The 15,605-nt window shown below is 44.3% G+C and overlaps 1 protein-coding gene across 4 annotated transcripts in view; it reads left to right on the forward strand.

The window, feature by feature from the left end:
• The window catches only part of CTPS2 (CTP synthase 2), a 98,924-nt gene that overhangs the window by 18,615 nt on the left and 64,704 nt on the right, over positions 1–15,605 (forward strand). For all 4 annotated transcript variants that reach the window (XM_087860163.1, XM_087860160.1, XM_087860161.1 and 1 more), the window contains exons 5-10: positions 4,300–4,416; positions 4,666–4,749; positions 5,613–5,693; positions 8,324–8,475; positions 12,669–12,801; positions 14,812–14,900. In XM_087860163.1, the coding sequence (XP_087716289.1) occupies positions 4,300–4,416; positions 4,666–4,749; positions 5,613–5,693; positions 8,324–8,475; positions 12,669–12,801; positions 14,812–14,900 (656 nt within the window). The remainder of the gene's footprint in view (positions 1–4,299; positions 4,417–4,665; positions 4,750–5,612; positions 5,694–8,323; positions 8,476–12,668; positions 12,802–14,811; positions 14,901–15,605) is intronic.

A 15,605-nucleotide genomic window follows, 5' to 3' on the forward strand; every position in this document is an offset into this window, starting at 1 on the left:
ATCCTTTCCTTAAAGGCAAAACAGACACTGCCCTTCTCATAAATTTGCTGTTGCTTTGATTTCAACTTTGGAGAAATCTCAAAATATTGTTATAGGTGATATTTTCTTTGTTGTGTGGGGGAAATAATTAACTTAGGCATATTCTAGTAATAGCCCTGAGGGTTTCTGATCACGGAGGGGTGGTAATAAGACCTTCCAAATTGGCCGAGAGAGTGCAGTACCACTATAAGCCATGTGAGGGCGGAAGTGGATAATGTTTAAAGTTTTTTGCCTCCTTTTTCCAGATTGCCTGTTGATTACCAGAGTACACCTATGAAAAAATAGGTGTCCCTATATGGTTTAGTTTAAGTGCAGACCTTTTTTTCCCTAAAATTTTTTCTCATTAGATTCTGGTACATTGCAGTTGGTGAGCACTTCAGCCCCTCACCCCCTGCCAATTTCCTGGTTGCGTGTGATATTTCTAAGATTTTTATAATTAAGTTTGTCATTCTCCTACAGAAAGGTCACATATTTCTATCTGTTCCATACCCAGGAAGCTGGAACTTTAATTATGTTTTGTTATCTGACTTAAAATTAGTGAAGAATATTTTTTCCCCGTAGCAATGCAGTCCTGACATTTCTTAGTTTGATTCCATTGTAATTATGGTAACAGGTACTAGAATGCTGTTACCCAGGGCTTATACTGAATTTTGAGACCCTTCTGTCCTGGGATGAGCACTAAGCTAAACCCTGCTGGAGAGGGAAAATTTTACTGTTACCCTTCAAGATTCTTCTGGCGGTCTAAGAATCAAACTAACATGAAACAGATTAATAGGAGAAAATCAAACAAATGTACCGAAAGTCCATATAGACATGGAGATTACAAAGCAGCCAGAAAATGAGGCTTATATGATATCCAGAACAAGGAGAGGGGTAGAGGCCTGCGGGATACGAAGGGGAGGAAGGCCATTTGCAGGGAGGCGGAGGAGATGTTTGGAAAACAATGACTTCTCTGTTATGCAGCTAAATTTCTTAGGTAAAGAGGAACCTCTGGCGAAGGCCCTCTTCCTGAAAGTCTCCCTGATGTGGGGATTCCTCACTTTCCAATGTAAATGAAGGCAGCTGAGGGGGAGGGAGAGATCTTTTCCTGAATCTGCTGGGTTTTGATTGCTTTTAACTCAAAATAATCTTCACGGCAAAGTGGCATATTTCTGTCAGACCTATCCTGAACCCCTTCAACTCCAGAGCTGTGTATAGGCAGCTGGGCTTGTGCCAGCGATAGGGTGGGGAGCAGGCCAGGCATGTTCCTACTCTCGTGGGGCTTATTACCTAGTGGGGTAGAGAGGCAGGAAAAGAGAACACACAGGACTAACAGCATCTGGTGCTGACTTAGGAAGGACGCAGACACAGGGCTGTGGTAGGGAGTGGTGTGGGAGGGAGGCTGCTTTGGGGGGTGGTGGTCAAGGTCTGGCTTTCTGAGGAAGACCTAGCTTTTCAGGCTGAAGGATAGCGAGGAGATAGGTATACGTAAAGAAGGGGGGGTAGAGGGCGTAAGGAGCAGCAAAGAAGAGAGCGGCCTGAGGACCTGCGAAGTCAGTGGGGCTGAAGCACAGGGAGTGTGTGTAGGGAGTGGGGAGGGGGGGCGGTGAGCCCGGACATGAGATGAGATTAGAAACCTCTGCAAGGGCTAGATCCTGTAGGGTCTTTGGTTGGCTGACTCAAGGAATTTATATTTTATTTTTAGTGAAGCAGTGAGCCACTGAGGGTAGAAGCACAAGAGAGATCTATTCTGAGGGATTTTTGTTTTGTTTTGTTTTTTAATATTCTGAGTTTTTGTAAGGTCTCTCTGCTGGTGTGTGACAAATGATTTGACTCTAAGACAGGAGGGGGTAGAAGCTTGGAGGCCATTTAGGTGTATGTGGGGAGAGTCAGCCAACTTTTTCTATAAAGGGCCCGATAGCAGATATGTTGAGCTTTGCAGGTCAGAGATTCAACTCTGCCACTGGAGTGTGAAAGCAGCCATCGGCAATATGTAAGTGAATGGTCATAGCTCTGTGCCAATCAATACAGCTTTATAGAGAGAACCAAGCAGCAGGCCATAGTCACCACCCCCTGGTTTAGATTATTGCAATTATCCTGGCAAAAGGTGGTGTTGGCGTGGGTGTCTAAGGTGGTAGCCCTGGATATAGAGACCAGTGGAGAGATTTTCAAGAGGTTTCCCAGGTATGACCCACTGGACTGGATTGGGTGAGGAAAAGGTAGGGATCAAGGATGATTTCCAGACTGCCATCTTGAACTAGTTAGTGGGAAGAGATGCTTTTGCTAAGATGAGGAGACACTCAGAGAAATGGGCCCAGGGAGAGTTCAGTTTGGGCCGTACGAAGTTTGAGTAATTGTTGAGCCATCCATGAGGTCAAGGACCTATTGGCTCCAAAACCCAGTTTTGCTGGGAAGAAAGGTTAAGGCTTGTAGTAGATTTTGGACCTACTCAGGTAGCTGAAGCCAAAGAAGATGGTGGATTCTGGGACTGGTCCCACCACAATCTCTTCCTTCTCAGCGTCCAGATCATTCCAATTAGTGCTTAAGTTTTGCTCTACTTTTTGTTTTTAAGTTTTATTTATTTAAATACCCTCTATACCCAGTGTGGGGCTTGAACCCATGACCCAGAGGTCAGGAGTCTCACACTCTTCTGACTGAGCTGGCCAGGCACCCCAGGTTTTACTCTTGATTATTGTTCTTTAACTCTGCCTAATTTTCCTCGCTAAATTCTGAGCTCCTTAGAAGCACTGTTGTCTTAAATTCTTTTCAGCACCTCATTCATAGTGTTGAGTGTGCGGTAGATCCTCAAATGCTGGAGAATTAATTTTAAAATCCATGTGATAGTCTTTATGTATTCAAATATGGTGAGGATGAGTAGGTTAAAGCAAATTTTATCCTAAAATAAATGCTTACTTTAAAATGCCTTACTTGTTGGAAGCACATTGTAGGTTAAGTTAACATTTGTCAAAGGATTACGCTGTCAGGAATATTATTGGGGCTTTTGGTAGGACTTGTTTCAGAAAGCCAGCATGTTTTAGTAGTAGTTAATTCTAGTAATACCACCACTGCAAAAAGACTGTTCAGTAGCATGCAGGAGTGTGTGTGTGTGTGTGTGTGCACGTGTGTGTACACGGAGAGAGAGACAGAGAAAGAAAGAGTGAGAGAGCACTATTTCACACCAGGCAGAGCCAGGGGGCTCCCACCATTCTTGTATAGTCACTGGATTTGCATTCCACCTTCCAAGTGGACCACTGGTAGAAACTAGCAGATCTCACTCCTCCGTGGCCTATACTTTGGATCTTTTTGTCTGCTTATGAATTCCCTTCTATTAAAGCCTTCCTTTTTTGTAAACATTTTTTTTCAATCTTGTTGAGATGAAGGGTTGATAGCCTTATAATGATCCCCCATTTTTCTGGGTGGGCAGATTCACAATCTGTAAAATCCAACTGAATCAGTGATAGCCGAATTCATTTCCTTAACTTAGTCCACACAACAGGCAGCGTGATATTATAAATACAGGAATCAGGTCATTCTTCAAGTCCTCCTTTTTTTTTTTTTCTTTAAGATTTATTTATTGGGGCGCCTGGGTGGCTCAGTTAAGCGTCTGCCTTCTGCTCAGGTCATGATCCCGGGGTCTTGGGATCGAGTTCCACACTGGGCTCCCTGTTTAGCAGGGAGTCTGCTTCTCCCTCTCCTTCTGTTGTTCCCCCTGCTTATGCTCTCTCTCTCTGTCAAATAAATAAATAAACTCTTTAAAAAAAGGATTTATTTATTTTTTGGGGAGCAGGGGTAGAGGAAGAGGGAGAGAGACTCTCAAGCGGATTCCCCACTAAGCATGGCGCCTGATGTGGGTCTCGATCCCATGACCCTGAGTTCATGACCTGGGTCAGACGCTTAATGGACTGAGCCACCCAGGCACCCCTTAAAGCCCTCCTTGACCTCGCTTTCTTTTCCCTTCCTGACAGTCCGCCTGTTCTCTTCCCTGCTTGCCTGGCTATGTTATCCTGCATCGTTTCTTCTTAGTTTCCTTTCTAGTCTCCAGTCTCTCTTTCCTTTGCTTCTTGTCCATCTTAAATGTACCGTGCTTTTCTGTTTCATGTCAGACAGATTAGCAAGGTTTAATTTATCTATCGTAAATTTCGCCTGCTTTAAGTGTACAATTCAGTGATTTTTAGTATATTTATAAACTTCTGTTCTTGCACTTGGTTTATTAATAATGTTTCTATTAGTCTGTATACTGTGGAAGGTCACTTGTGTCTTTTTTTTTTTTTCCGATCCCAGTTGGGTGGCACCATTGGAGACATTGAAGGGATGCCGTTTGTGGAAGCATTCAGACAATTCCAGTTTAAAGCAAAAAAAGAGAATTTCTGTAACATCCATGTTAGCCTTGTCCCACAGGTGAGCTTTCCAGATAAGTATGTAGACAGCAACTTCTATAAATTTTCCTGTGATATTCTGTTTATTCCACCTTTTTTTTTTTTTCTTAAAGGAGATAGAGGTTTATTGAATATACTGCAAGGGAGCAGTGGGCAGGACAGCAGAGGAGAGACTGTCTGCCTGTTTTTTCAACATTTTAAACTAGGGAGCCCTTCATTATGCAGAAGAGCTAAATATCCAATATACTGACAGTGACCCATTTCTTTTCAGCCCAGTGCTACCGGAGAACAAAAAACCAAACCCACACAAAACAGTGTCCGTGCGCTGAGGGGCTTAGGCCTGTCTCCTGATCTGGTGAGTTACGGAGAATGGGTAAATTTCTTGGAATAGGACTTCCATTTCTTGATCTATAACATCAGCTAAGTCCTTTTGATCTCTCGAGTGGTTCCTATGACATTGAGCTCTTTGTATCCAGGGGCCAGGGGAGGCTTATTCCCATACCTGAGGGTAGCTTCACACATTTCTAAATTGACCACCTGTTCTCCTCCAGGTCCTCATGGGATGGGCCACATTGACAGTGGGGCAAGTGCAATGTCTTGTCATTTTTATAGTCCCTGGGTCCTTTCGTGTGAGGGGGGACCTTGGCGATTTTCCTGACACCCACTAGGGTGGGCTGTCACTGCTCTTATTTATAACAGGTAATCCAGTTATCACCAGCAGTCTAGACCAGAGGCTGGCAAATAAGGGCCTGCAGGCCTGCTGCCTGTAAATAAAGTTTTATTGGGTTGCTTACGTTTGATCAGAGCTGCCTTTGTAAGGCAGGGATGCAATCGAGGAGTCGGGACAGTAGCTTCTTGATTTCCAAAACCTACAACGTTTACGGTCTGGCCCTTTAGAGAAAAAGCTTGCCAACCCCTGGTCTAGCTCTGTTCTTGTATGTAAAGAGGCAGCCTTTCTGAGCCTTCCCTCTTGTTTACTAGAGATGCCTTGACATTTTGAGCTCTTACTGGTACATTTGTGTTGAGTTCGATTGTGCTTGTTTATATTAGTGCTCAGGTGTTTCTAATAGTGCAGTGGGATGCCCAGGATGAACAGGTACGTACTTGGTCAGGTCTCTGGTTGTAAGGAGAAATTAATAGAGCCTCCTCCTGAAAACCAACGGCGGCATGAATGGCCAGATTCTTGCTTGTTGACCTGTGAGCACTTGACTTTGACAGATTGTCTGCCGAAGTTCAACGCCCATCGAGATGGCTGTGAAGGAAAAGATTTCTATGTTTTGTCACGTGAACCCCGAGCAGGTGAGTGCTGCACTTGTGGGCGGGCACTTCTGCAGATGCTGATGTTTGGCATCTCTTAAATTCTTGCATTACTTTTCGTGGCGTTTATGAAAGCTTTGGGAGATTCTTATCCATGCAGCCACGGCTTCCTTGCCCTGAAGTGAACAATCTGAGACGCCTGATTCCTTAGCTAGATCACGTATTTCTTTGCATCATCACTCCTTAAGTTACAGGGACAAAACCAGGTGGGCTTTTGAACTTAACAGTCACACCTCCAGGGAGAGAACCCCGTGAAGCTGGCTTATTGTCTATTTGTCTTGTCTTTCCAGGACACTGACTGCTTTCACTGTGATTTCTCCCTTGTACCTGTTACAGCGTCACTTTGCCCAGACCGCGTGTTACACTGACATTCACACCATCACTGCTGAGTACATCAGCGGCCTCGGTTCGGTTCATTGCTATAGAAACTGTACCGTGATTTGGGCTCAAGTCCTCTGTCCTGCGGGACTTTCCACCTGGGTGTCTGAGAGCTTTTTCTTTTTTCTTTCATTCTCTTATCTGTCTCTTGTTTGCAGTAAGGCTTAGGTGTAAGGCATCGGAGTTGGCTGTAGTTTAAAAGGTGATATGAATGGTGCTCAGGAAAAGGGTAGGTTTGGCAGAAAACTTTTTGTTTTCTTCAGATTAGCCTGGGGTTCTTTGAAACCTAAAACCCATCTCCTGGGATTTCTGTGTCTCTGGAGGCAGTCTAGTGCACAGCCTCCTGCCTGATACAGTTTTCAGAGTTGCGTTACTAAGAGCTCTGAGAAGGAAAGAGAGCAAATTTCTGACTGTACAGAGCCTGTTTTCAGTAGAACTATAGATTCCGAAGAACATTCTCTCCCAGCAGTCCACAGGCTAGTTTCTTAGCCATTTTTCAACACATCGTTTTTTCTGATGCGAGTTAATGCTCCCGTTTCTTGGTTCCTGGTGAACTCGCATTTAAAGATCTTCTCCTCTGGTTTCTCGAGGAAGGGATGGAGGGTCAGAGTCATCTCTATGGGTGTGAAAAAATCTCTCTGGCCTGGAGGACAAATGAGTAAATAGTTCCACATTCCATGTCTTCCACTGTGGAAGTTTGGGCCACCCAGAGTTTTAGTTTTAATTAGTACTGGGCTGGAGCTCATGTCAGTGACATCTTGGCACTTTGAATTGCTTTGGTAAATGCACAGGTGAGGCATAATAGTCCCAAGTATCAAGTTGCTGATGTCCAAACAGCTTAGGAACCCTTGGGTGGATTTGGCTATGGATTTGGGGAGACTGAACGCATAGAGTTAGCAGAACATTTCTTGGCATTGATTTAGAATGTGGCAGATCCTTAAATGTCTGCCCGTAGCCCCTTGGATGTACTTGAGCGAGTGGTGAAAGCTCGTTAGGGTAGGTGTGAAGACCAACCACACCACCTGGCATTGAAAGGAGTCGTTCTCCTCTAACAGGTGTAATAATTAATTTGACTGGGTTCATTGTGTGCAGTAGACAAAAGCACTACGGTAGCAGCAACGGCAAGAAATGAATACACACATGAACCGCACCCCCACATTTAGAAGACACAGTGTCTTCTATTCAATGTTACCGCTTTAGCCTGGACTTAGGTGATGCCTTGGGCCATGTGTCTTGGATATTGACACATAAAGCATCCATGTTTCAACACCAATTCTCTGACATCAGCTGGGGTCCTGCAATTCAACTCTGACACTAACTACCTGGAGTGAGAGTCAGATTCTGCAAATTTGAGGGCTGAGTTCTTTACAAGACTCCCCCTACTTCAGATGCCAGCCACAGGTTTCCAGTGTTCCCAAGCCACCTACACTTTTGCCTGGCTGACTACAAATTTGGGGCTTCCTATAAGCCCTTCAGGTTCGATAATTCTCTAGAATGACTCATGGAACTCAGGAAAATGTTATACTATCACCATTTTATTATAAAGAGTGCAAATGAACAGCCAGATAAAGAGATACACTGGACAAGGCCTGGGAGGATCCCAAGCTCAAGGGCTTTTGTCCCCATGGAGTCAGGTTGTGCCAGCCTTCTGGTACGTTTATAGATTTACCAACCAGAACACTCCCCTGAGTCTTGGTTTCTAGGGTTTTTTGTGGGGGTTTCATTATGTAGGTGTGATTGAGTCAACCATTGGTCACGTGATTGAACTCATTCTCCAGCCCCCTTATTATCCTTGGATGTCAGGTGGCTGAATGTTCCAGTCTAACTTCGTTGGGTTTTATGGTGACCAACTCCCATCCTGAAGCCATCTAGGGGCCACCATGGAGTCACCTCATTAGCATAACAAAGACACTCCTGTCACTCAGGAACTTCCAAAGCTTTTTGAATCTTTGTGCCAGGAATTGAGAACAAAGACCAGGTATATATATAAAATTTATTCTACCATGGCATCCATGTTTCCAGAATTGGAATAATGAATTCAAAGAATTTTATAATTAGATCAACGTAAGCTTGTGTTAATTCTGCCTCTTGTTTGGGTCACTGGGCTCTTGGTTTTCTTCAATCAGTATAAATGAACTGCCATGTCTGTCGAGGTTTGGCTCATTCTTGAGCTCATTCTTGTGGCATATTTAAGGTGTTCCATTTAAATATGGTGTTTTATCATCATTAATCAGGTCATATGTATCCATGATGTTTCATCCACATATCGAGTGCCTGTGCTTTTGGAGGAACAAGGCATTGTTAAATATTTTAAAGAGAGATTGGATCTGCCCATTGGTGATTCTGCAAGTAATTTGCTTTTCAAGTGGAGAAATATGGCTGACAGGTACGTGAAAGGAGTTACTAATGTAGTCTTTAATAAATCTTGGGTTTGGGGGTAGGATTGAGACATACCTTAAAGTATACCTGTGTCACATTAACTTTCTGTATCTATATGTTTTGGTCTGGATTTATCTAAAGCTTTAACACATTGGTAGTGTTTTGCTGTATCCTTTGAAGATTTCTGGGGCTTTTGTTCTACTTAAATGAAAGTGAATTGAAGGAATTTCGATTCTGGAATGATTTTTTTTTTTTAATTCTGGAAGCATTTTGATTGATTGATAGCTCAGTTTCCAAACATTTTTTTTTTTAAAGATTTTATTTATTTATTCAACAGAGATAGAGACAGCCAGCGAGAGAGGGAACACAAGCAGGGGGAGTGGGAGAGGAAGAAGCAGGCTCCTAGCGGAGGAGCCTGATGTGGGGCTCGATCCCATAACCCCAGGATCACGCCCTGAGCCGAAGGCAGACGCTTAACCGCTGTGCCACCCAGGCGCCCCAGTTTCCAAACATTTTAAACAGGTTTAAATGTCACAGATTTTTGCTGTTGTTTGTTTTGCTTGCTTTTTTTTTTTAAGTTTATTTATTTAATATTTAGTAATCTTTACATCCAACGTGGGGCTCAAACTCAGTGACCCTGAGATCAAGAGTCACGTGCTCTTCCAACTGAGCCAGCCAGGTGCCCCTGTTTTGCTTGTTTTTCAAGATTTGGCTAACATTTCCTAAAGAAAACCCCCTTCGAATGAAAGGTTTAGACTCTATCATTATTGCTCCATTCTGCAGTTATTAACTGGCAGCACTGTTATTAAAACCTTAGACAGGTTCTAGCTTCAAGACCACGATATTAATTTCAGCAAGGCTTGTCTCATTTGAAGTCATATGGAAATTAAATCCCTGTCAGCTGTTTTCTCTTACTACACTTAGTAAAAGAAAGGCATAACTCCCTAAAGTCCTGACTGCCTGGCTCTTCGTGCAGCTTGGGTAAGGTGCAGCCGTTACAAACATCGGCTCTGGTGTTGCTAAGGAGTAGATCTTGAAAGTTCTCATCATAAGAAAAAAAACTGTAACTGTGTGGTGATGGATGTTAATTATACTTATTGTGGTGATTGTTTTGTAATACATAAAAACATTGAATCATTATGTTGTATACCTGAAACTAATATAATGTTGTCACTTGTATCTCAATTAAAAAAAAAAAAAGTACGCTCCAGCATCAGGCACTCTGGACTCAGATCCCAGCTTCTCCTCTCACTAGCTGTGTGAGTTTGGGTGGACTACTTAACCTCTCTGGACTTGTTCTCCCATCCATATATAACAGGGGGCTACTACTACCCACATTGTGATAATTATGAGAGAAAAACCGTAAGACCTTAATCTTACATTGGGTGCTGAGTATTGGTTACTGAGGTTGATAACAGTAATTAAAATGGTTTGATGGTGACAAAATCACTGATCTTGGTAGATGATCAGTAGATTGAAGTGCTCTTGCCCTGTCACTTCAAAATTTAAAAAGTGTCTTGGAATTTCTGAGGCAAGTAAAATCAGGAACAAAGTGCAGTTTCTTTTTTTTTTTTTTTAAGATTTTATTTATTTATTCGACAGAGATAGAGACAGGCAGCGAGAGAGGGAACACAAGCAGGGGGAGTGGGAGAGGAAGAAGCAGGCTCATAGCGGAAGAGCCTGATGTGGGGCTCGATCCCATAACGCCAGGATCACGCCCTGAGCCGAAGGCAGCCGCTTAACCGCTGTGCCACCCAGGCGCCCCCAAAGTGCAGTTTCTGAACTTAGGTACTCTCCTGCATGATGATACAGTTAAGCCCCTGCCCTCCGAAATGCTGAAGGAATCAGTCGCTTTGGGGGAATTTTCTGAGTAGCTTGGGGCTGACCCTCTTTAAGCACTAGAAATTTTAATATATAACTCCTTTTATTGGAAATAGTTGTAAATTATACTCTGAGCTTCTGTGCTTTTCAAAGCCAGTGTGTGGTCTTCATGTTAGTTTCCTTGGCAGCTGTAACAAATGACCGCAAGCTGGGTGCATAAAATATCAGAAACGTGCTCTCTCACAGTTGTAGAGGTCAGAAGTTCAAAATCAAGGCAGGCAGCAGGATTGGTTTCTTCTGGAGGCTCTGAGGGAAAAACCCTTCCAGCTTCTGGGGCTGCCGGAATCCTTGGTGTCCCCAGTTTCTGCCTCTGTCATTGCATGGCCTTCTGTGTGTCTCTCCTCTTCTCTTCTTCTCTCTCTCTCTTTTTTCTGCCCCTCCTCTTCTCTTCTTGTTTAGGATGCTTGTCTTTGGATTTAGGGCCCATCCCAATCCAGGATGATCTCATCTCGAGATCCTTAACTTAATTGTATCTGCAAAGACCCTTCTTCCAGATATGGTCACATCCACAGGTTCTGGGGGACATAGGTTTTTGGGGGCCACCATTCAGCTCACCGCAGTCTTCAAGCAAAAGCATCATCCCTCATGGTGATGTTGGTTTATTGGTAATGATGGTATGCGCCGTCCCCTCAGTACAGCCTGTAGAGAGATACAGGAAGGCAAACAGAGGTCAAAGGGCAGCCTTGTTCATGGAGATGTGGTGCTGTTCAGAGGCCGGGGGTCCCTGGTTGAACTGGATGGCAGAGCTCGCCTGGGACCCCAGGCCAGAGCGGAGACAGCTTGCCTCCCTGAGGACCCGCGTGTGGGGTGGGGCTGCAAAGTGGCTCACAGCAGCCTCAGTGGCTGGCCCCTCACGCCCAGCTGATGGCCAGGTGGAGAGCAGGTGAGAGCTTGGCTGGTCTGGGCAGGGCGCCGTGAGCCTCGCCTGCAGGCCTGAGAGCGAAAGAGAGCACGAGGGGAGTGCGCTCAGGATACATAGCCTTCCTGGACGGGAGCCCTTCTCCCCGGGACATGTGGCCTGTGTCCCCCAGCCGCTGAGTGACTCCTCCTCCCCTGGATAGACCGCACTGAGTGAGCAGAAGGAGGAGCTGGTGGTGCTGACCCCAGTCCTGCTTCCTTCCCGGGAGCGGAGCGGACATCCCTCCTTCTGTGGAGGGGTGAGAATAGGGGGCAAGGGCTCTGCCCGGCTGGTGTGCTCAAATGTGCTGGTGACCACCCGTTCCCCAGGCCCAAACCTGGCACGGGAAGCGCTTCCCTCTGACATGGTATCGAAATCTTGCCATGGTACAAACTTGCTTTGTCACCTATGTCCTTTGCGTAGGGATGGCTGAAGCATGAGCAGCTGCGCAATCTCCGGAGTGACGTAAAATTCAGTAGCAAGCTAAAGGGTTAGCAGCTTTCTCTGGGGTACTTCGGTTGCCTTCCTCGAAAGTCACCTTTACCGTCAGTTCGAACTTCTTCGCTTCTTAGCATTTTTCCCCTCCCAGCCTGTTTGCAATCATGTTTCTCTGGCACCCTTTGCAGATGTCGGTTTGAAAGAGGAATAGTCCCGCTCACGGTAACCTTTCTGTTCTAAGGTGTTCGGGGAAGGGTTTGCTTCCAGGCCCTAACACATCTTCAACCCCAAGATGATGTTTCTACATACTTAGTACCAGGCCAATTTTCATGTTCATTGTGCGGAGTTCCTAACAAAAGCAACAGTAAACATTGTGTCTTTAGTGGTAGAATGTGATTGAGCGTCTTATGTGGAATGGAGTTTTCTCATAAACATGATCTAAATGGCTCGTAATATTTTAAAGAGTTCTCTTAGTGCCATTCTTCAGGCATGCCGTGAATAACCTGCCTTTGTGGGCCAGCCGGGACTGGAGCCGTTTTTAATGTAGACAGTCTGAATGGATTTTCTTATATAATGTCACCTTACAAAGTTAATATTGAAATGCTTCCTTTTGACATTCAGAATGCATTTTCTTATACAGTGTCACCTTATAAACGAATTTAAGGACAGCTCATGTTTATGAGATGGGGAGAGCTTTTTTATTTTTAATGCTTTTAACTGTTTCTCTGATATGCTTTCCTTGGGTTTATGTCTGTGCCCGCTTATGTAAGCCAACATTGGGGTTGCTTATGATTTTGCAATCTGTTGACACACAGATTTCCATTCACTAGGGGTGGGTGGGGATTCGAGTCAAGCACAGCAAGTTCGAGGCTTATCTGCCCTTAAGGTTTTAAGAAGTGCCTTGGGATAAGAACAGTGGCTGTCGTTGTATTTGTGATGTTACGCTACATGCATATAACCCTCAAGCTTGTCTTTCGTCTCAGGTATGAAAGGTTGCAGAAAACGTGCTCCATAGCCTTGGTTGGCAAATATACCAAGCTCAGGGACTGCTACGCCTCCGTGTTCAAAGCCCTGGAACATTCAGCCTTGGCCATCAACCACAAGTTGAATCTGATGGTGAGCCCCTGGCTGGTCTTCCGCATATTTCAGTCGTTCACTGTGATATCTCGTGTTCCAGAGGCAGGTTGTGTCGAAGGACCCTCAAGACTGCCGCCAGGATTGATGTCACCAGGAGAACTCACAGTCCTCAGCGTATAGCCCGACCTGTGGCTAAGATTTAATACAGTGAGAGGATACAGAGCAGAGTCAGCAAAGGGAAAAGGTGTATGGGATGAAGTCTGGGGGACTTCATATATGTAGCTTGAGTGTATGCTTTGTCTTTGTTACATAGAGAAGTAGTACATGACCAGTGTAGGAAATTTAAGCAAAGCATCATGTAAAATGCTGAAATCCTCCTTCTCTGCTGTACCTGTCGTTCCCAGTTTGATACACATCTTTCTAAACATACATATATATGTTATATTTAATGATATTCTATACAGGTATACCATGGTTTAAGCAAGCCTTATTATTTTGATTTAAGTGCTGAAATATTTATATAATGAGCAAAAAGGTACATGTATGCATCTAAGAAAATTTATTTTTAAGGATTTTATTTGTTTATTTGAGAGAGACAGAGAAAACACAAGTGGTGCGGGGAAAGGGAGAAAGGGAGAAGCAGGCTCCCCACTGAGCAGGGAGCCCAATATGGGGCTTGATCCCAGGACCCTGGGACCATGACCTGAGCCAAAGGCAGATGCTTAACCAACTGAACCACCCAGGCGCCCCTGCATCTAAGAAATTTAGTAACTTCCAACTTAGGACCTATCTGACTTTTCTCTCACCTTTCTAGCCTCCTCCTATCCTAATCGCTTTTTTAAAAAAGATTTATTTATTTATTTTTAAGAGAGAGCACGGGGGGAGGGTTGAGGAGGCGGAGAGAGAATCTCCAGCAGACTCCCTGTTGAACAAGGAGCCAGACGTGGGGCTCGATCTCATGGCCCTGAGATCATGACCTGAGCCTAAATCAAGAGCCCCACGCTCAACCGACTGAGCCACCCTGGTGCCCATGTAATCACTTTTTATTTGTGGCTTTCCACGGAACACTTCCCTTTCCGCTCTTCCTGCTCCTCCAAGTTCCCCAGCCCCTCATAGAGAAAAGAAAAGAGCAATAGGAAAATGGCTAATGATTACAAATTTTATAAAGCCTTTATAAGTTTGTATGTTAAGATATATTCAGATAGTAATTTTTACGAAATAAATACTAAAGTAATGTAGGTCTGTATGGACTATTGTATACATAGGAGTCGTTGTACATGATTTCCCAGTTGACAGAATTTGTTGACATTCGCTTCCTCAAAGTACTGTTTGAATCATGGTCTCATCATATTCTTTTTAGACCACTTTGCTTCTGTGTTTACCTCGCCTGGCTCACTGCAGCAGCTTCCTGACTGGTTTGCTGTCTTCCCTCCATTTTCCACCTCATAGCACTGTGATCCTTCTAAAGTCTCTCTCTGTTCTCTCTGTTCCTTAAGACCTTCCAGTGGCTTCAAGTGTAAACTTTTCCTCTCCCTGGGTGGAGTCTTCTTTGAGGGCCCAGAGTGACCACCCCTCTGTCTCTTTCCTCTGCGGTTTCATGCAAGCAGTTCCTTTGCCTCCCCTCCTCCCTGTGTCTTCCACACACGTTCCCGCCAGCCTCCCCACATGCACGCACAGGCTCATCCTCGAGGGCTGAACTGCTCGGACATCACCTCCCTAGAGACCTCCCTGATGGTGCTTCTTCCCATCTTTCCTGCAGGGTCGAGGTCTAGATGAAGAGTGGCACCTACTTATTTCCACAGCATTCTCTTTGCCCATCACAGCCACTTTCGCGCTATGGTGTGCATGCCTGTGTATTTGGTTCTGAGTCTTCCTGGAAGATTATAAGAGCCCCAAGACAGAGATCATGCTTTTCTATCCTAAGTGACCAGCGCAGTGTTTGCAAAATGAGTAGTTTTTGAATAGTTGGGTCGTAGTGTTAGATGCCTCAAGTATTTTTGAGTATCTACTTTTCTTAAATGTTCTTTTAATCTATTGGATGTTTTTTAGTACATAGACTCCATTGATCTGGAGCAGACCACCGAAACTGAGGACCCTGTGAAATTCCATGAAGCTTGGCAGAAGCTATGCAAAGCTGAGTGAGTGCCGAGGACTGTCCATACGAATTAGGAGAATGCCATTGTGCTTTCTCCATAACGATTTGATTAACCCCAATTCCTTATTTTTGTGCATTTTTGAAAGGTAGTCTGTCGTACTCGTGGTCATTAAGGGCGGTCATGCTGCACCCTCACCTCGTTCGCTTTGAAACGTGCCACGTTCATGTTTGTGGCATGTGCAATGGAGGTGGGTTTTATTTCGGGGGACGGTGAGGATTCTGTTTTGGGGAGAAAGTGTGTTGATTCTACTGAAAGATGCAGAAATAGATCTTACATATGCAACAGTAAAGTACAAGGATGACAACTCTTGTCTCTTGATTATATTTTCTTTTTTACATCATTTGATTGTAGGTTTTATTTTATAAGTAATCAACAGAACTTTTGGGGGCAGCATCGTATTGTGAGGGTAGCATGACCTTCCCAGTTAGTTCTTGAACTCTTGTTTTCTCCGATGAGTGTTTGCCTGGAAGGTCTCTAAAGTGTCTCCTAGCCAGGAAACTTTCATGTGCCACTATTTAACTAGCAATTGAAGTCTTAGGCTGATTTTACCACTTTAACTCTTTCTGATTATGCAAGAGATCTTAGCATTTTTCTAATAGTGCTTTTATTTTATTTTATTTTTAAAAAGATTTTATTTATTTATTTGACAGAGAGAGAGGCAGCGAGAGAGGGAACACAAGCAGGGGG

This window comes from Ursus americanus, chromosome X (genome assembly GCF_024610735.1).
Source record: "Ursus americanus isolate L20-20 chromosome X, mUrsAme1.1.p, whole genome shotgun sequence".
NCBI classification, from domain to species: domain Eukaryota; kingdom Metazoa; phylum Chordata; class Mammalia; order Carnivora; family Ursidae; genus Ursus; species Ursus americanus.